General features: G+C 36.0%; 2 protein-coding genes across 10 annotated transcripts in view; one reads left to right on the forward strand and one right to left on the reverse strand.

Annotated features, from left to right (window-relative positions):
- The window catches only part of FRA10AC1 (fragile site, folic acid type, rare, fra(10)(q23.3) or fra(10)(q24.2) candidate 1), a 41,957-nt gene extending 38,038 nt beyond the window's left edge, over positions 1–3,919 (forward strand). For 2 of the 3 annotated variants that reach the window (XM_010842187.1, XM_010842186.1), the window contains exons 14-15: positions 1,337–1,415; positions 3,557–3,919. In XM_010842187.1, coding sequence (XP_010840489.1) covers positions 1,337–1,415; positions 3,557–3,599 — 122 coding nt within the window. In that variant the 3' untranslated portion in view covers positions 3,600–3,919. The remainder of the gene's footprint in view (positions 1–1,336; positions 1,416–3,556) is intronic. The other variant, XM_010842185.1, reaches the window with a different exon arrangement.
- Positions 3,920–7,447: 3,528 nt separating this feature from the next.
- PDE6C (phosphodiesterase 6C, cGMP-specific, cone, alpha prime) overlaps positions 7,448–21,742 on the reverse strand; it is a 53,691-nt gene continuing 39,396 nt past the window's right edge. For 3 of the 7 annotated variants that reach the window (XM_010842177.1, XM_010842183.1, XM_010842184.1), the window contains 7 exons: positions 15,009–15,109; positions 13,209–13,331; positions 13,064–13,127; positions 10,516–10,590; positions 10,317–10,400; positions 9,775–9,928; positions 7,449–7,776 (listed from right to left, as the gene is read on the reverse strand). In XM_010842177.1, coding sequence (XP_010840479.1) covers positions 7,715–7,776; positions 9,775–9,928; positions 10,317–10,400; positions 10,516–10,590; positions 13,064–13,127; positions 13,209–13,331; positions 15,009–15,109 — 663 coding nt within the window. In that variant the 3' untranslated portion in view covers positions 7,449–7,714. Of the gene's footprint in view, positions 7,777–7,800; positions 9,929–10,316; positions 10,401–10,515; positions 10,591–13,063; positions 13,128–13,208; positions 13,332–15,008; positions 15,110–21,742 lie in introns of those variants that run through there. The other 4 variants (XM_010842182.1, XM_010842179.1, XM_010842180.1 and 1 more) reach the window with 4 other exon arrangements.

A 21,742-nucleotide genomic window follows, 5' to 3' on the forward strand; every position in this document is an offset into this window, starting at 1 on the left:
GTTGATTCATTGGAAAAGACCCTGATGCTGGGAGGGATTGGGGGCAGGAGGAGAAGGGGATGACAGAGGATGAGATGGCTGAATGACATCACTGATTCAGTGGACATGAGTTTGAGTAAACTCTGGGAGTTGGTAATGGACAGGGAGGCCTGGCGTGCTGTGATTCATGGGGTGGCAAAGAGTCGGACATGACAGAGCGACTGAACTGAACTGAACTGAGAGAATAAAAATATCCCAGGCCTACATGTAATATAATGACTGTTAAGTTTGGTTATTCACAAACTTATCATTTATATATATATAATATATATATGTATGTAGATATAATATTTTAATACATATTGTATAATACTATGCATGCTTTCTGTAACTTTTACAAATTTTGATATAGCATACATAGTGTTCTATCGCAGATATGCTAATGGTTTTGTTTTTTTTTAAGGGCTTTTTTTTTTTAAACAGCCATATAGTATTTATTTAACCAAATCCATAATCCCTAATTGGTGGGGATTTAAGTTGTTTTCTTTTGTTGTTGCTGTTATACAATGAACATCTTCATATATGTATATATTTGAGGAGCTTGTTTATTCTAATAAATTTCTTAAGGCATCATTGCCAGTCAAGGGTCTAAAGTGATCTTTATTTCCAGATTTTCCTCAAGGAAAGGGTATTTACTCCTAACAGTGTATGAGAACTGTTTCTTCATTGAATTGGACTTCTAGTTAATGTAATCAGCATTAATTTTTTAAAAATCTGACATGTATACCTGTGGCGGATTCATTTTGATATTTGGCAAAACTAATACAATTATGTAAAGTTTAAAAATAAAATAAAATTAGAGAAAAAAAAAAAAAAATCTGACATTTTTCCATAATTTTACTAGCTAGTCCTGTATACTAGTTCAGTTCTTGAGGTCTTGATCCTAATATAAATATAGTCTCTACAAAAATCTTAACCTGCTTGTCTTTTGTATGATCAATAAAAAGAAGAAACTAAGTTAAAGATAACTATATTCCAAGAGGTAGTATAACTCTATTTCCCTTTATAATATAGAGTTAATATTGGAATTGTTACTTTAACTCACTATAACTTAGGGAAGTTTCCTATGAGACTTTAAATCCTTGGTCTATTTGCTGAGGCTCTTTGGTATAGCTCAGCTTATTATTTTTCAAAAGAATGTATTAGTCTGGAAAAGCAAATTAAATTTTCAGAGAGCCATACAAATTGAGGCTAAACCACAGTTAAATCCAAAATTAATTGCATTATTGGTGGATAGTTCAAAATGTGTTTTAAATTTAATATGCACATTTTTTAAAAATCTCTTTTAAATAAACAGGAAACTCTGATGAGGAAGAAAGTGCTTCAGAGTCTGAACTTTGGAAGGGCCCACTACCAGAGACAGATGAAAAATCACAGTAAGTCCTGATGTTAATAGAAAGTGATATTGCATACCTTCTACAGTCGGTCTAGAAAGCTATGACCACAGCCATTTTTGATAACTTAATGAAAAGTTTAGCATCATGAATGTTGATTTAAAGCCAAGGACCATGAGATCAGGGTTTATTCCCAGCCATTGTTCATGGCCACGATCAGCCAGCTTACGCAGCTCCCTCTTGGTGAGTAATTCTTTCCTCATCTCCCCTTAACAGATGACCCCCTAGACTTTGCTTAGGTTCTTTCATAGATGTCCTGTTTACTAGCTTCTAGAGCCTATCCATGATGTTCTGATTATCATAAACTTGTACAGGAGAATTCCTCAAAGATACAAACAGGTGTCAAAGTTTTTTTGCCCCCAAAGACAGACAACTCAACTCATGCATTGTTCTCTGTTATTGGTTGGAAGAGCTGTTGGAATATAGGCTGGAATATTATCAGCTCTTATATAATGGGATGTTCACCACTTGAGCTTTATCTGTTGAAAGAGGATAAAATAATACTGACTACATAGTTTATTGTGAAAATTTAATTAAGAATATAAAGCACCCGGTATAATACCTACCAATATAATACGTGCTCAATAAATTTTAGTCCCATTTTGTTAATCCAGTCTTCTTAGCTCATAATAAGAGATTTATTGAATCAATCATAATTCACTAACTTAAGCTGATGATAAAATATCTTGCTAATTGTATAATATCTTCTCAGTTAATAGAATTCAAGTGTGTTAAAAAGAGGCCTTTTAAAAAAAAAAGATTGTTTTCTGTGATCTTTTTTTTTCTTGCCAAATAAAGAATTCCAAAATGAGTGGCCATTATAGATCAGATTTCTAAAAAGGTATTGCTATCCTAGTCAAACTATCAACTGAACTTTTGACCATAGAATTTCCCCTTGAAGAGCTGAAAATGAAAGAATAGATCTCAGAGTCCACTCACCTTTATGGCAGTAAAGATCCATAAGTAAAGTCTAAGAGGGGTTCCATAATCCAGAGCTCTTTGTGACCTTATAAAAACTTGATATCATGTACTAACATCTGAGTACACACAGAGGTTCAGCTAATTTCATACGTCTAAGTTCTTATTACAGTTTTAAAAATTCAGCTGCATTTTGCTGTCATGCTTGGGAAAAGGGACAGTGGCATGGAGAATACCAAATTGTAGGTAATTCTTAAATCAACTGTATCTGATTCTGTAATTTTTTTTTTTAATTTGAACATGGTTGTGAGGGTTTTATCCGTCACAGTCACTTAAAACAAAATGATGGAGTCTCACTGTGAATTTCTAATCTAAAAGAACATTTTCTAAAGAGATTGGTAGGCAGAATTTGTGTAGCTTGATTCTCTGTTCCCAGAAGGAAGAAAAGCAACTGTACATACACTTAATCTTCACAACAGCTCTTTGAGGAAATGTAATGTTCTTTATTATATAAAGACACTGAGCCCAGAGAAGTTAAATAACTTGCTTACCTAGCTAGTAGCTGACAGAGCTAGGACTTAAACACTGTCTGACTTGAAAACCTGTGCTGTTTTCATTGTACTGCTCTAGGCTCCTAGCACTAATATTTATTTAGTACTTTAATTTTCATATTTTAATATATTATAATTTAGTATCTCCTTTCAGAGTTTTATTCTTTTAGATATAATCTTCACTGCTACAAATACACATTTACTCTTCTCAGAGTAATAAAACCTGCAGCCTAAGCAGATCGTCCCTATTCTAAGGAGTAAGACTTGTATTTTTCCTTAAAATAGTTTTTTCATTAATTTGAAATGAGAATGAACAGAGTAAGTAATAAAGTCAACTTAGAACAGAGTAATAAAGTCAACCAAAAAAGTAAAGAGAAGCAATGATATAACACAAAGTACTTCAGAGTAAAATCTTAGGTATAAATATGTTTAGGGATACATGCCACCATATACAACACTTTAATCAGTCTGGGCCTAGTTATGATTATTATAGAAGCCAAGAATTACTTGATAGCTGAATCATGAAATATATATATATATAAAAGAATTAGCAAGTATGTTGGTTTGAATTACCTTAATTTCATGTAATGTGTCACCTAGTAATTTTTTTCTCTGTTGATTTTAATCAATATGTATACTTTTTCTTTTAAATAGGGAAGAAGAATTTGATGAATATTTTCAAGATTTATTTCTGTGAGATGAAAGAGGGATGCCTACATTCCTTAATGTGAAGTGTACTTTGAAATTCTTCACAAAAGTTTTGTCTACAAGTTGCAACTTGAGTGGTTTGTCTTTGGAAATAAAAGATCCATCTAGGATGGATTGTCAGATGCTTTTAAAGTATTTTCAGTTCTATTGGAGATACTTTTCCCTATCTCTTACATATTTTTTCAGTTGCTTACCTACAACTCTGTTCCATCTGTAGCTCAAGGATGGACCTAGTACACTGCACAGAGATCCACTGTTCCTATTTTTATGGGTTTTTCTTTTTTCCCCACTGATTTCACATTTTCCCTTGCCTCAATTAATTTATTTAAACTTTTAGGGTTATTGGGGTCTTACAAAATTATAAGGTAGATTAATTATGTCTTCAACTTCTTTACTTTCCTTTGACACACAGGCGCCCCTCTTGAGAACCTGTTGTTTTCATTAGCTACCTTTTCTTTTTTTCCTTACATTTCTCTTCCTTCTTACCTCTGCCACTTAAGGGAGTTTGTTATAATCTGATTTAATTCCCCAGTGTATGGGTAATTTATTATAAAGTAAATTAATAGCACAGGAGGCCAAATGAGATCCCAGTAATCTAAAGCAGCATATGTGTTCATGAAAGTTGACTCTCCAGTAAAGATTATGCTGTAATATAACTTAACAATACTGTATGCACAGAGCTTGTCTCAGATACAGTCATACATAATGGATATACTTATATGCAGAGATATATTATAAAATGTAACTTAATTTGGGGTCCATACCCCCAAGAGTCAATGGATGTGCTTCAAGACATCTAAACACACCTACAATCGATGTGTAAACTTTCGTGATTGTGTGTGTTTTAGGGGGAAAGGATCCATAGATTTCATCAAATTTTCAAAAGGATTTATTGATTTTTTTCCAAAAGGTCAGACCCATTTTTATAAACAGCAAAGCGATGAATACTGGAAAAGATGCATGATTTGGTGAGTAAGAGAGGACCTATAGAAAACAGGTATTTTGTTGAAAATTAAATGACATTTAAACATGAAATTATTGGCATTAAACTGTAAAACAGGTATTTATAGTATCTTAAATAGTATCAGATTTTCCTTTTATTAAAGTTATTCATTAATTATTAGATCACTGTCATACATGAGACACTGCTAGACATTGCTACGAAGGAAGTAGCTAGGAAATAGTCATTTCTAAACCACCATAAAACAGTAAATGAGTGTTGATAACCAACAAATAGTTTGTTGTATCTTTTTCTTCTCACTACTTTTAGTGAAAAAGAATCTTGATTTTGGAGGAAAAAGTGTTGAAATATCCAGCAGGAAAACTGATGTTATTAATAGAATATATGAAGCCAAAACATTTTTATGATAAAAATTAGTAGTCATCAGAATATAAAACTCCTGCAAAACTAAACAGTGACTGGGAAGAATATTCAAAGACCCTTTTAAAATAGATCCATATATGTGGTATTCCAAGTATGGTTTATGGACATCAAGTTCATTTGTAAATTTAAATCATTAAATGTAATCACGGTGTTTAATCCATTCATACAGTGACAGATAATTGGAGTCATATTTAAAGGAGTCTTTGAGAAGGCCTCAAGATGATGTTTTAAATTTTTTTAATTGAATTTTTATCTTTTATTGGAACATAGTTGATGTACAGCATTGTTAGCTTCAGGTGTACAGCCGAATGATTCAGTTGTAGTCTATCCATTCTTTTATCAGATGCTTTTCCCATATAGGTGGTCACAAAATACTAAGTAGATTTCTTTGTGTTATACAGTAGGTCCTTATTATCCATGATCTAGATTTTAAAGATTAATTCTCCAACAGACCTATCTTAAACTTTGCTGTAGTATAGTCAGGGGAGTTCAGCAGATCACTGGCTTGAGATAAGTTATGCTTTCTTATACTTACTCGTAAGCAAAGTTCCTGTTTTTGCAGACCTTCAATGGCGGCTCATCTCTGTGCCTCAGTTTCTTTTCTAGTGAATGAGGAAGTAGTTTGAGCTGACTGATATTTGGGGGGGTCCAAAATTTTATAAGGCTAAAGGAAGAGGGTTTCTTATACAGTTTCTAAAATAACCCTAAGTGGAGTTTCAGGATTATTTTAAGCAGTGAAAATAAGATGTACATCTCTCGCCCAACATGACTTATATAGACAACACTCATTTGGGGATATATATATATATATATAGTTTTTTTTCCCTCCATAAAAATATTAACTTCCAGGCACTCTTCATTTATACCTGTTTGTCATGATATTTATGCAAAATATCATTCATTCATGTTTACTGAGTGCCTGCCTTGTGCCAGGCACTTCTCTAAGTGTGAGAAGAGCTGTGAACAAAATAGACAAAAATATTTCCTCTTATGGACCTTACATTCTAATGTGAGAGGAAGAGTCTTATGATTCTAAGTACCTAACTTGTAAAAATATAACAAATAGTGATTTCTCAGCCGCTTAAAATTGATTATCTCCTTTATAACAGAACGTTTGAGGTTGATAGAGCAATTATAATTTAGATGTTTTACAATAAAAAGTCAATGGTATAATTAATATTTGGTCTGTTTTATAATCTGGTATGTCATTATAAAGAAATCTTCCCTTATGTACAGGTGTGTACCATGTAGTAGAAGTAGTTGATTGTCTGTAGTTTTTTTTTTTTTTAATTTATTTGGCTGCATTGGGTCTTAGCTGCGGCATGTGGGATCTCTGCATGTGGTGCAGACTCTCTAGTTGTGGAGCACAGGCTGCGGAGCATGTAGGTTCAGTATCTGTGGCACACAGGCTTAGTTGCTCCAAAGCATGTGGGATCTTAGTTCCCTGACCAGGGATTGAACCCACGTCCCCTGCATTGCAAGGTAGATTCTTTATTACTGGACCACCAGGGAAGTCCTGTTTATTTTTCTTGACAATCAATATTTAGCATGCCTAGTAGATACTTCTAGTAATCACTTTTTTTAAAGTCACCTCTGTTGAAGTCCCTTTAAACTGTTTTTGGTAGTAAAGCTTTTGTATAATCAAATCACGTGCTGTTTAATAATGCATAATATTTATTAGTTGATTTAACTTGCATTAGGATTATCTAGGTCATGTCTTATAAATTTATAATTCTATCAATGAGAATAGTTCTGAATGTAATAACATATTCTTAGTTACACATAAAATAATTGATTTCAGACTTGGGAGAAAGGATGGGCATAGGATGACATACTTTTAAGCTGCTGAAAGTGAAGTGCTCTTTACTGTTCCATTATCAAGAGTAAAAAGTGGAGGAAAGAGATAAGCATTTCAGGTGGAATAACATTTAATATCCTTTTTCTTTGTTTCTTATATAGTACTTAAATACATTATACATTCTGTACTGTATTTGCTCTTACATTAAGACATGTTGATGAGAGATTTCTGGTTCAGAAAAGGATGTGAGCTATGAATCATGTTATGGGTTGAATTGTGTCCCACCTGAATTCCTGTTGAAATCCCGATTCCCAGTACCTTAGAATGTGGTTGTATTTGGAGCTAATAAAGTACAATGAGGTCCTATGAGTAGGTCCTAATCCAGTATGACTGGTGTCCTTAAAAGAGGAGAATAGGACACAGGCGCACAAGGGAGAAGACCGACGACCAGGTGCAGACGGCCACTGACAAGCAAGAGAGGCCTCTTGAGAAACCAGCCCTGCCAAACCTTAATGCTGGCCTTCTGGTCTCCAGAACTGCAAGAAAATAAATTTTATTTTGTTTAAGACACCCAGTATGGGGCAGCTTTTTTGTTATAGTAACCCTAGTAAATGAATACAATGAATAAGATCTTTTAAAAAAAGAATTGGTGACTAGTTTCAGGATTATATTATTTTTAATTTAAAACAAATTGGCACCAAAAATGCACTTATTTTTGTCTTATTTTGCACTTTTGTTGAACTTTATTTTATCCTCATGGCTTTCAGGCTAGCAGTATATTTTCTTATGCTAGTCACAGGGTAGCCTTCCTGAAGAGTCTCTGTTACTTGATGGTTTGATGAATGAAATTTGCTGATGTTCTTTTTTAATGTTTTCTTCAAATGTAGAAACAATATTTGTAATTTAGACCGGTTGGATTGTCTTACAACATTAGACATGTTTTGGATTTCTTGTCATCACCACCACCTCCTGAATCTTCTACAGCTAGGAAAAAGGAGAAAAGCAATATTTTCAGGAATCAGTGGATATATAGTAGTTTTTTCCTAATATTAGAGTAACTATATAGCCTAATTCATAGTTTTAACCTATATCAAGTACTAAGAGTTTGACCATTTAAAAACTTGAATTCATATTCAAAATTAGTCCATTTAGAAAATAAAATCTAATAAATGACTAACCAGTTAATGTCTCAGTTCTCAAAAGAACCACTGAACTATCCAGTCTGGGAATCTGAGTTGTTGCTTTGTGTTGCCTGGAGATAAAATAATATTCTTAGTTTACAGAGACTTCTCAGTGTAGTAGGAAGAAAATTCAGAAGTAATTTTATGCAAATAAAGTATAGAGATCCATATCCAATATACCAAATACTAAATTTAAAAAAAAGTCACGAACCACTTAAAGGGCTTGATATAGTGTTCATTGTAAAATTGGGATAAAGATTAACTGCACTAAGAAATAACTTTTTGCTTTTCACTTGCTCAGTAAAAATAACCATTTTTGTTATCTTTTTGAAGCACAGCTCAGATCTTACTCCTTTCATGTTGAAATCCATCCCTCTAAGGACTTCCCGTTGCTCTGTAGAGGACAGATCCATAAGGAGGCCTTCAGGGTAACACACCCATCTGGCAGAGCTGCCTGCATTCCTGGCTTCATCTGGTATTTTGCTCTCTTTGCTCTCTAGACTCCAGCTACACCAGTTTTCAAGTTCTTCAGCGCACCAAGCTTATTTCCACGTCACGGCCTTTGTGCATATTCTATTCTTTCCTCTCCTTTCCTTTAAAACTCTTCCTCCTTTCTTTGCTTAGAAGAAGCCTGTCTTCAGTGTAGCATAAACATCCTTCAGGAACGACTTCCCTGATGCCCCAGGTATGCTTCTTCTGATAATTATAGTTAAATAATCGATTTTTCACTTGGCACTCCCGTACCAGGTGGTAAGCTCTGGAGATAAGGACCCCATCTTTCCCCAGGGCCTAACACAGGGCCTTGTACAGAATACACAGCCACTAAACATTTAAGTGAATGTATATCCTAGAGTCAGGAATTCCTGTTTTTATTCTGTTGAATATCCTTAACCCTTTAAGCAAAATGCTTTCTCCCTCTGAATTCTTTAAAATATCACTAAACACATGAACCGTCTAAAAAGAATGTTGCATTTTTTTTTAACAAGGCTTTTCCAGACAGAGATGGTTTCTTTATTAAACAATAAGAATTTCTTACAAAACCTTTTAAGTCTTGAGCTCTTGAGACAAAATACGAAACGATGACATTAGTATTCCACTTTCTAGATGTCATTTGAGTCATCTGATGAACTAATAGGTGATCGTAAGCATCTTAACAGAGGCTTTCTGAAGATTATGTTAAACTTAACTGAGTGACTTCAGGAGTAGAAATTTCATCAGGATAAACAGCACTAAGGAGAAACATCTGAGGCACAGACAAAGTCTTAGGGTACCTTCAAGTCACCCCACTCTGCTGGCCATCTTTACATCTAGGGCTTCCTTAGATCTGGAAATGAGGCTGGAGATCTGTAAAGTTTTCTCATTATAAGGAGAGGAACTTTAAGCTCAGAGAGGTTAAGCAAGATGCCCAAAGTCTTACAGCTAATACAGAATGTTAGGGCTAAAATTATTTTCTCACCTAAACCTGATTGATCCCATTAATCCTATGGTTTTCATATTATTTCTTAAAATTCAGTATCCTGCAGAGGTACCTCAGGAGCCACTTTACTGAGTGGATGAAGAAACCTAGCCCTAACCCCAACTTCAACTGGACCAAGCAATTCCATCTTGAATTACAAAGTAAGATCTTGTTCAAGGGGATAAAAACCCTGAAAACCACTAATCAGCTTCTTATAATTCTCAGTCTGTGGGCAGTAAAGCAAATTTTCTGTTTGCATTTACTTTTTATGCTTTTGTCATGTGAGATGAAGCTCTGCTGAACTTCCAGCTACTTTACAAGAAGCCAAAACAGATTCCATCTAACCTTTTTCCGTCGTATTTCCTTCTTCCTGCTTTTTCATCTCTTCAATTACCTTCATCTTTTCATCATACTCATCAGCTAGGGATTTCCATTCCACTCTGTTGTTTTGAAGACCATTCAGCATAGGTGTGATTTCTTTGTGAAACCGTGAAAACTCCTAGAGAGAATTTTAGGTCAGAAACCACTTAAATCATTTGGTTCATTTTCAGTACCTTTCATACGCAGAGAAGGAGCCCTAAAGAATTATTACAGCGCTCAGAGCTGTTAGGATGAGATTAATTCAGTACCTTGTAAGTGGGAAAGGTAGCTCTTGTCTTTCCTGCTCACCTAAGTTTATTCAATTTGCTTACACCTGAGTTCTCTCACCTTTCATTGCATCCTTGAAGGAAAGATAAGGGTAATACCTCAAACTACCTTGGAGAAATGATGACACCCTTAGTGACTTTCCATGAGGGATGAGGGTGACTTTGATTTTAGTTACATTTTGAAAGAAAACTTCTCATCCAGAAAATGATATATTTCACTCACATAATCTGTTTACTTACCTTATATACAAAAGTACAGACAAAGTCAATAAATCCAACTTGAAGTTTAGGTAGTTCATCTTTTTTGTTTCTGTCCATCATAGGCTAGAAAGAGAGAGAAATTCTTTAAAGATAATTTTCTAAGATCCAGTGGACAAAACAGACTGATTTGTATCGATAATTTTTAATCAGTAGTGCGTTTTTATGTCAAGGTTTTTACAATGGGTTGTTGCTGCAGCACTGTTCTCTCCAGATCTCCTTGTTCCCAAAATTCATTTGCAACCAGGAGTGCTACCTGCAAAGAGGGAGGACATGATTCATGAAAGTCATGATTCATGACTTATTAACAGAATTTGCATTTTATCATAACATTTTATCCTTAAATGAGTAATATTTAAGGACAGAATTTATAATTAATGCTTGAGGTATTGTCATACCATACGTTCTTTGGCTTTAAAATGATGTTATTTACAGATTATATTGAAATGGACACGGGGGGTTTCTCTTCCTACTTCAGTGTGGTAGACTCATTCTGGGCGTGCCAATCTCCTAGCTGCTATTACCACCACCTCTCAACAATAAAAAGGGGAGAAGGGAGGATGTCTGTTTCATTATGCTTCAAGCTCCAAAGCTTCCCAGATCCTCCTTTTGTCCTGCTTATCATCTGCCAGCATCTAGCATGTATCTGCCTATGTGTTTATGCACATACATGCACAGCTTAGAACACCACTTCACCTGACTGATAACTCCTGGTGGCTCAGACGGTTAAGCATCTGTCTACAATGTGGGAGACCCGGGTTCAGTCCCTGGGTTGGGAAGATCCCCTGGAGAAGGAAATGGCAATCCACTCCAGTACTATTGCCTGGAAAATCCAATGGACACAGGAGCCTGGTAGGCTACAGTCCATGGGGTCGCAAAGAGTCAGACATGACTAAGCGACTTCACTTTCACTTTTACCTGATTATGTTGTAGGGATATTTGAGAGTTAATTTATATGGTTTTTTAAAAACCATATTTATCAAGTTTGTTGAACACCTTCTAGCTGCCTTACATTGGCATGATCTGGGCTTACCAAGAGGAGTTAAGATGTGACTTTGATCTTTAAGATGCTTACAGTCTAATGAAGTCAGTCATGTAAAGAATGTGGAAAGTTCTATCATATCAACAGCTATCAACTGCTGTGGATCAAGGAGAAAGATAAGGGAGGTTGCATTTATGCTGTGTCATCAAGGAAGACTAGTAGCTCGCCAGTAAAGAAGAAAGGGAAGAGTGTGCAGATAAAGTTGAATGTTTATAGCTTGTGTGAGTAGGAGCTTAAGAGTGTGAGGCAATAACATGGGAAATAAGAGAAATAAATTAGGGAGTATGAGTTAAGGACAGGTAACAACAAACCATGTAAGCTTTGCTGGGAAGTTTAACTTGATTCTCTGGGCCAGTAGTTCTTTTTCTTTGAGCCCTACGGTCCCTCCAAAGCGCACAAGTGGTACAAGAGTGGATGCCAAGAGAGATTGAAGTACAGTAACTTTGCTGTTTGCCTCTTACAAAAAGTGACCTATGTACAACTTTTTGTGCAAGGAAAATAGACATTTCTTTTTTCTTTAAAAAAGGTTGAAAACTTCCAGCAGTGGGGAGTTCAGAAGGCTTTTTAAGCAAAGCAGTAGCCAAGCAGAGCTCTATTTATAAGCATTCCAGCAGCAACTCAGAGAAAGGTTGGAGAGTTCGTGCTGAGAGAGGATCACTTAGGAGGCTGCCACCATAGTTCTGACGAAAGAGGAAAAGTAAGAACTAAGAGGGTAGCAAGAGTGATGGACAGAAATGGTTTTGGAACGAGGGAGATGGACTCAAGCCTGAGCCCAGGTTTGTGGCTGGGGTGACTATGTAGATAAAAGAATTGAGGAGGAAGAGCAGGCAGGCAGTGAGGAGGAAGCACAGGTGTTTGGTTTGGAGCCCAGCTATTCTATCTTAACAGATACAGTCCACATTTACAGTTGAACCCAGGGAATTCTGGCCTCTTCTGCTTAGGGTTTTCCCTATGAGTTAACTGAGGGAGAATTCTTTCATCGATTAGCAGGAAACCAAGTGGTAAGCAGATGGCTCCCACTCATTCCCCACACTCCCCAAGGGTTGGGAAGACCTTCCTTAGAAGACACCCTTAAACTGAACCTGCACGGAATCCCTCCGTCCATGGGATTCTCAAGGCAAGAATACTGGAGTGGGTTGCCATTTCCTTCTCCATGACTGACAGCACACCGAAGAGGAGACTAGGAGCAAAACCACCCTTGAGGGATGAAGGCACTAATGATTCATCCTTGCTGCATGCTTTATCTCCTCTACTAAAAACCCAGATGCTCCATGAATAATTTTATGTAAACTTCTTACAGCCTGTCCAGTGATAAACAGGAATTCCTTCCAGAAAGCATTTTCTTTCTAAGGTTCCTTCTGTTTCCCTTGTCCTGGGCGTGACCAAATGACCTACTGACATTTGTGAGCTCTTGAAAGCTGTTTGCTTTTCTTCTCTTAACAGAAACCCAACAGGGAACATTGTACTTTTGTCTTAACTTCTTAACTTCCTTTTTTCTTCTTTGTAAATTATAAACTGATGGTTTCAGAGGACAGGTCCAGGGTAACGAAGGTAACTGCTTATAAAATATATAGGCATATAATTGATGGTTATAATTAAATTCTGAGGTTGCCAGATACTCTCACATTCACTGTCTCATGGCGCCTAGGCAGAGCCGAGGGCCTGACAGAAAGTGGGAACCACTCACCTGACTTTGCACCTCCCAGGGCTTGGTTATAGCTGACAGATCACACGCAGTCATCATCATTGCCCTGTGAAAGAAAACAAAACATGTTAAAATAGAAATATACAAGTTATTTTTGCCAAAAGCAAAATAAAATTTGACTTCTCACATGATAATCTCTTTTTTGGTTGGATCAATGGTTACATATTTGATGGCCTCTTCTTCAGTTTCCATTTTTTCACAGGCATCAACAATTTTTTGAAACATGGTTCTCTTCCTAAAAAAGAGACAACTGTGCGACAATTTTAGCATATAGGACCAGAGGTTTAAAGTGTCTTTAATATGTCCTTTCAGGTTTCATGTTCCCACTTTGCATCAGTTGTCCACATTGTGGACCCAGGCAGGAGAAGAGGGAATGGCTGTGTAACCTTGATACAGAAAGGGTTTAAGACAGAAAAATCACAAGTCAGAAAGGAAAAAAAAAAGTAAATTTAAATACATTAAAACTAAGAGCTACATGTGACAAAAAGATCATAACAAAGGCCACAGGTTGTGATGAGACATTGTAAAGTATAAAACTAACCAAATATTAGAACGTAAAATATATGAAAAGGTACAAAATTATAAGTGTGAATAATAATATTCTGTCTCACATTAACAAATATATTTAAATATGCCCAGATCAAGAAGAGTCCAGATATGGAATGATAGGAACTCTTGTAACACTGCTGGTAGGAGTTTGAATTGGCGTACCTACTAAGGAGTGCAGGAGTTTTGCCATGTGGTATAAAATTGAAGATATGCAAACCCTACAGCAGTCCCACTTCTAGATATGTACTTTACAGAAACTCATATACACAAAGATACACAATGTAGGCAGTGATGAAAAACTGGGAATAATCTAAATGTCCATGAATAGAAGAATGGCTAGATTAATTATGATAAAATCACACAGTTGAATATACATCTAAAAAGAATGACCTGGATCTCAATTTACCACCAAGCTAAATCTTCAAAATGTTGTGTGAAAACAAGTTGCAGAAAGGTATATACAGTATGATACCATTTATGGAAAAATTTTAAACACTTAGTAATGCCATAGAAAACATGAGTGGGAAGGATGAATGCATAGCAATACCAAGACAGTGGTATTTGTGAAGAAGTGGGGTGGGGGTGTGGCATTCATGATGGAGTACGGAATGCCTCAGTTGTACCACTTTCCTTGAAAAGATGTCTAAGACAAAATCTTAGCATTTGTTGAATCTGGACTATAGCTATTTGGATATCACTTATCTATTTCGAAGTATCTGCTTTCAGGTTTGAACTATTTAATAATTGAATTTTTAATGAAGGATTGGAGAGGCATAATTTAATACTGCCCAAGTTGTTAACTATTTAGACCCTGTAACTAGTTCACCTTGTCCTAATGCATTTTACTTTATAGTTCACCAACAAGAAAATGTACAGAAGCTTGGAGTATCTGATCTCCTTGGTAATCATCATCATTATTATAAATAGGCTAATGCCTCTGCTGTATGTAACTCAGAAATTTTTTTAGTTTGTTAATGTGCGTCAGTATCACTAAGATTTTTCAGCTCTCAGACTCTGGCAGGATCAAATGTCTGAGCCTGCAACTCTAAATACCAGACTGCGAACTATGATGAATTCCCCAGGTCAAAAGGCACCGTGTAAGTTTTTATAGCATCAGTGTTCTGGCAGTGTATCTACTTTGATGCATATTCTTCAATTGAAGTTTCTTCAGATAACAAACTAATTAATATTAGGGGCTTAGCTTTTAAAATATGTTTCCAGATGTCCAGTAAATCCACCATCAGTTATCTTAAGGGTATTTATTGGTAATCCAAAAAGAAAATGAAGAAATGTGTCTCTAAACAAATGTCTTTTAACTTTGAGGCCATGGACCGTGGAAGGCGGAACCACACAGAGTATAAGGGAGTTCCGTACTTACTTGAAATATAAAGCCAGGTCAGTCGCTATTATCGCAACTTCAAACAAATGAATAACTGTTTCATACTGGCGTTTATTTAGGTTCTGGAATATGTTTAAACTCTGCAAGATGAAAATTCAAAATAAAATGCCATCATTAATTTGCCTTTGATTCAACAAACAAACCGCCCTATGATGCTTTATAAGAGCATCTTATTATAGAAAGAAGATAAACGAAGTCTTAATTTTCTTGCTTTCAGTTTTCTCTCTTGGATTAAGTTACCTCTTTACTTATACTTTGATTAAGATAATTTAAACTCTTAAAACAGATTATTAGCAAATATTCATGTAATCAGTATATAAGTTTTCTTCCAGGACCAATTCAATAAAAACAATAGATTTAAAATTTCCTGTAGTAATTGAGAAACTTTAATAAAGAATATCTGGTATTTGTCCAATTGTTAGACATGTTGAATTATTTACCAGATAATTTCAGAGTGATTCTAGAAACTATTGGAGAGCTTTCAGAAGCTGCAGATTACAATAGTACTCACACATAGAAAAAAGTAAATCGTCCAAGTTGTTTTTAAAATGATGTCTTGCAATTCTGTTTTACAATAACTTATTTCTACCTTTCTTCAAAGAGTTTCCCACTAATAGTCTCCTCATACATGGATCACCCTCAATTTTTACTGTTCCAGAAAACAAGAGTGTAAATCTGGGAGTGGTTTTTAAAAGATAAGATATTCCAAAAAGAACATTTTTAGGAATACAGGCCAAAGACAGATGTGCAGTGACAAATGAAGTCAACAGTTAAATACAGAAAAATCCCACTGGAAAGGAGGAAACAGTCTCTCCGCCTATGTAGAGACAGAGGCAGCATAATGTAGAAAAGAACACTGGGTCAAGCACCAAATAATAACAGCAGACACCTAAGGCTTCCCACTCCCCGGGCACTGTTCTAAGTGCTCTATGAAAACTCTTAGTCACACAGCAAACCACAGCAGAGAGAGGTTAGGAAACTTGCTCAAGGTTGAACAGCTGGCACACAGAGCCAGTACAGCGGGACACTACACTGACTCAGTAAGGAGCCCAGGTTCAGTTCCCAGCCTCCCCACGTGGTAGTTGTAGCGTCCTGGACATCTCACTTAACATCTGTAAGTATCTGTTTTCTCAAATGGGGAGAACAACAGCTGCCCTGCTAACTGCCTGGCACTTAACCTGTGATCAGTAAATATTTGTGGAATGTTGATACAGATGAGACAACTGGGAATGCATTTAAGAACAGTAAATTGCTACAGAATTTAATTATTGCTGTATCATTATTACTGGTAAGTTCTGAGGTTATCCCCAGTTTAAAATAGAATTGCAAAACCCAAGACCAAATATAGCTCTGTCATTCCAGGAGACTGAAATACTAGAAAGCAAGAAATGGACTAGAATTATGTGTGCATAATACAGCCTCCACCTAGGTCATCTTTTATAACTTCGAAGTCAAGAAAAATGGTATTTTACACAGCAGTAATAATGAGTTCATAATAGCAACTATAGCTAGACTTTTTAAATTGATAGAAGACATGGCAATTATACTCCAAACTACAACAAACAAAAGAAAACTTGTCTAGATCAAAATCCATGTCTTGCTTGAAAGAGACAGTCCTCAGCAGCACCTTGTGCGTAATCTCTGCTCAAATCTTCTGGATATAGATTATTTTTAACTGGTCTGGACTGACCAGGAAAAGGGCAGAGTAAGTGGGCCGTTTGGCATTTTAATCCCACTTAACCTTCCCTGATTTGGCTACTCTGGTGGCCTGCCTTTGGGTTGGTGGTGACCCTGTGGCATGTTTCCATCAGTGAGTCATTGCCCTTATCTGTTCACTGATGCACGTTATATGTTTCCCAGAGTGATGTGTAGCATGTAATTCCAACACAGACTTTGTAGGTCCAGTAGCACTTCCGGTCATTTTTGACTGCTGTACTAGGAGAAAAAAGGGGATCACGTGTGGAAATGCCCTAAATTTTTAGACAAATTATTAGTAGCACACTTTTAATCTCTTTATATAAGTCATTTTAATCCTTATTATATAGTGAAAAACTCTGCTAAAATAGTGGATCTCAGGTCTTCTCACCACACACAAAAGATAATGTTAATTCACTTGACTGTAGTAACGATTTTACTATATATCCATACATCAAAACATCATGTTGTACACATTAAACATGTAATTCTTTTTTAACTAAAAAAGTTAGAAAAAAAGAGCCAGAACATTATAGAATGGGGAGAGGGGACACACAGGGCAGGCTGCCAGATTTAAACAAACAATCCCTTAGGATAGACCTCGTCTCTACCAAGCGCCAGACCATGGACCACACACCACGACCACGATTATCAGTATTGTTTATGCGCCAATTACTTTTAATACATGTTGATTTTATTTTTAAACCTGGATACTTTGCTATTTGCTAAATATATGTGTGTGAGAAAAAAAGCTGTGTATATATATAGAGAGAGAGAGAGAGACAGAGAAAATACCATTGTACTCCATTTAAGTCATACCTTTTTCTAATCCAGAACAATAAAACAGCTCTATTAAAGCAGACAGAATGGCAAACATTCTTTCACTTTACAAAGTAAATCAGTATTGCACTTTTTCCTTTTTTTTAAAAATATAAATGTATTTATTTGAATTGGAGGCTAATTACTTTACAATATTGTATTGGTTTTCCCATACATCAACATGAATCTGCCATGGGTGTACACGTGTTCCCCATCCTGAACCCCCCTCCCTCCTCCCTCCCCGCATTTTTTAAAAAAGATGACACACTTTTAAAATTAGTATACTTAAGAAAAAAGGATATATGTTCAACTATTCAGTACTGCTTCCTTTGTTGATAGCACAATATTCCTGATTTTCACCTTTTTTTCCTTCACTCATTTTTACTGTACAAGTCTCTTAATTGAAAAACCCTGTCTTAATTCAGTATCATTTATTTCCTCTTTTCCTTCTCTCCTAGAAAAAGTTCTTAAGAGCTTGTAAGTAGTTTCTTTTTCAGCCATGGATACAGATTCACATAAAAGATCCTGTTTCTGTTTAAATTAGTTACTTGAAATCCCTTGACCAAATTTATAGCCCATGTCTAATAAACATTTATACCTCTCACTGTACACATTGTGGGCCTGCCCCATACTTCATCTTATTTTTATTTTCCCATTAGCCCTCATTTTTTCTTTAATGTTACATGTATTTTTGGAAGCTCCATTAAAAATTTTTTGGAACAAGTTGAAGATTAAACATATATACATGCATGCAGTTGTTTTTAAGTAAGTGAAGGCAGAGCCAGTAATCTTTTAATTGGAGCAAGAGGTCTTAGAATGTAGACAGGGCATGGAAGAAGGAAGGATGTCCCTCAAAAATCCAGTCTGACACACAGAACAGCAGCAGAGGATGAGCTGATGGGGTAACTTCTGACGTATATTTGCACTGACTTCTATTACTTCGTCATCTGTGCCAAAGAGAATGCTTTGGGTAAAAAGGAGTGAAGGCAGAAAGTTGGCAGCAATGATCAGATCCTAACACAGACCCTGTAGCTTCACAGGCTTGCTTAACATGAGCCTTCCCGAAAGCCCAAATCAAAGAGGTGAGTTCTCCAGACCAAAGAAATAGAATTGGTGAGACAGAGTTTGAATAAATAGAAAGCTGAGGCTGTCCACAGTGCATTCCTGCCCTCCCCTCACAGCAGATTGCAAGTTCCACTAAGGAATGAATAGTTTTCAGAGGAAAACAAGTGTAAAACCTCTGCATAAAGACCACAAGAACACAACCTATGGATTGAGTACAATTCCAACCAAAATACCAAGTTTGTGGATGTGTGTATGTAAATTGACAAACTTTTAAAATTTATATGAGAATACAAAGGTGTAATAAAAGCCAAAGCAATCTTCAAATAGAACAAAACTGGAGAATTTACACTGGAAGGAAGACTTTATTATAAAGCTATAGTAACTAAGATGACATATTAACAAAAGACACAAACTGACCAGTGTAATAGAATAGGGAATGCAGAACCAGACTATTATAATCAGTTACCTGGTGTAGGACAAAGGTATCACTGAAATGAAGTGGGTCAATAAATGGTGCTGAGTCAACTGGGTTTTCACATGGACAGAAAATGTATCTTGATCTCTACATCAAACCATATATAAAGATAAGTTGTAAAATGATTGTGGATCTAAATGAGAAAGGTAGAACAATAAAATACCTTCATTACCTTGAATAGGCAAAAGACAATACTATACAACTAAAGAATTAATCTTTAAAAAATTGATCAAATGGACATTAAGAACTTATTTTCACCCAAATCCAACATTAAGAGAATAAAAAGGCAATTCACAGGAAGAAAATATTTGTGATACGTATTTCTGATGAAAGATACATAAATCAGAATAAAGAATTCCTACAAATCAAGTTGAGAACAAAGGTAGTCCCAAAACAGAATTTCAAAAGGTTAATATAAAAAATTGTAGTTTATATGTGTTAATGCTATTTAATTTGACACAAATCAGCGCATCCCCCAAGTGACTAAAATGAGAAAGATGGCAAGTGGCAAGTGTTGGAGACGATGGAGAGCCACTGGAACTGTTGGTAAGGATGTATTAATAAAAGTATTTTGGAAAACTGCTTGTCAGCATCCACTGAGGTTGAACACATGCTCACCCTATGGCCAAGCAATTCTATTTCCAGGTACATACCAAACAGAAATACACCCATGTGTTCACAAAAAGACATGAACTAGAGAGTCACAGCACACCACATGTAACAACTCTGAATCAGAAGTCACATAAAGGTCTTAGAGCAGTTGACTGAATATGTAAATACAGTGCATCACTGCACACGCACACACCCCAAACTAAGAAAATAACAATAGAAGAAAGGAACACAAAAGGCAAATGAAAAATACATCAAAGGAAATACCCAATGGAACATGAAAAATCCACACTAATACCTATAGTTTCAAAACCACAAGAACTCAAAGGGAAGACTGTAAAACAACAGTAAAGTTGAAAATAAACTAGCAAAACTAGTAGTAGAATGAGGAAAATGGAATTGAATATAAAAGCAATGTAATCCACAGTAAAGCTACTCAAATAGAATAAGCAAGGGACATAGTCCACAGTCTTGAGGAGATTAAAAGAATATTTAAAAATATGAAAACATAAATGGCAAAGAGATTCAACATATACATAATTGATATTCCCAATGTATTAGAAAAATGTCCAAAGATACAATGAAAAAAAAGCTTCCCTGAAATTAAAAAAAAAAGACAATGGATTCTATGGATATGTGTAACCTATAACAAGGAAAAAATAGATGCAGATACCCCCAAATAAACATTGACAGCATCACTCTGCAGGATGAAATTTTTAAAATAAAAAAAAAAAAATAGATGCAGAATCACCCATACATTCAAAGTTACTAAAATATGAAGAATTAAGAATTATATGAACATCTATTCAGAAAAACAAAGTCACCTACAAGGGAGAAAATCAAATCAGCCATTTATACCTCTTTAACAGCAAAAAACAGTCCTCCAGTTTGAGAAGAAAGTAATGACCCAACAACCTTTATATTCTTCCAAACTGACTTTCAAAAATGTAACAAACAGATCTTCATAGGTGTGTACTTAGCTTAGAGACTGTGAAAAACTACCAGATGACAAAAATCTAGCTAATTAAGATATGAGTCAAAATACACAGGAATGGACAAGCCATGATGAAAGTCTGAGGCTAAGTATCAGGCCCATATAAAAGTAGAAGTAGGAATAAACAATTGCGCCTCTTTGGTCTCAACCATACAAAAGAGATGACAAAGGGAACACTGTCATTTGGAAGTAAGACTGTGGTTCCAAGGCCTCCGACTCAGAAGCCGAACTATGACCACTGTGGCAACACCGCCAGGCAGAAGAGGAAATGTGACTGGAGTCGCCAGGGCTACAGATGGAACACCATCGAGGTGGCTGAGCGAGGCACCTACAAATACTGTCCTGAAGATTCAGGCGTGGGTTCTGGGAGAACACCTAACCCAAGAGAGCTGCTGGGCAGCATCCAGCTCATCTTAGGGATTTCCACCATTAGTCATGCAACAAATGCTCTGCTTTAAAAAAAAAAAATAGACACTTAAGGAAATTATAAATTAATTTTATAAATCCTGATAACAGTAAAAAAAAAAAAAACTGATAATAAATACCTTACAAAACAAGTAAGAGATGTGGGAAGCAGTGTAAGTATTCGAATTGTTTCATGTTTTATAGCAGGGAGTTCAGAGATGGTAAAAAGGTAACACATAACCACTAGTTATTGATTTTAGTGTTCTCTATATGGATGTGAGAGTTGGACTGTGAAGAAGGCTGAGCGCTGAAGAATTGATGCTTTTGAACTGTGGTGTTGGAGAAGACTCTTGAGAGTCCCTTGGACTGCAAGGAGATCCAACCAGTCCATTCTGAAGGAGATCAGCCCTGGGATTTCTTTGGAAGGAATGATGCTAAAGCTGAAACTCCAGTACTTTGGCCACCTCATGCAAAGAGTTGACTCATTGGAAAAGACTCTGATGCTGGGAGGGATTGGGGGCAGGAGGAGAAGGGGATGACAGAGGTCACTGACTCGATGGATGTGAGTCTGAGTGAACTCCGGGAGTTGGTGATGGATAGGGAGGCTTGGCGTGCTGCGATTCATGGAGTCGCAGAGAGTCGGACACGACT

Source organism: Bison bison, unplaced genomic scaffold (genome assembly GCF_000754665.1).
Source record: "Bison bison bison isolate TAMUID 2011002044 unplaced genomic scaffold, Bison_UMD1.0 scf7180017864172, whole genome shotgun sequence".
In the NCBI taxonomy this organism is placed as follows: Eukaryota; Metazoa; Chordata; class Mammalia; order Artiodactyla; family Bovidae; genus Bison; species Bison bison.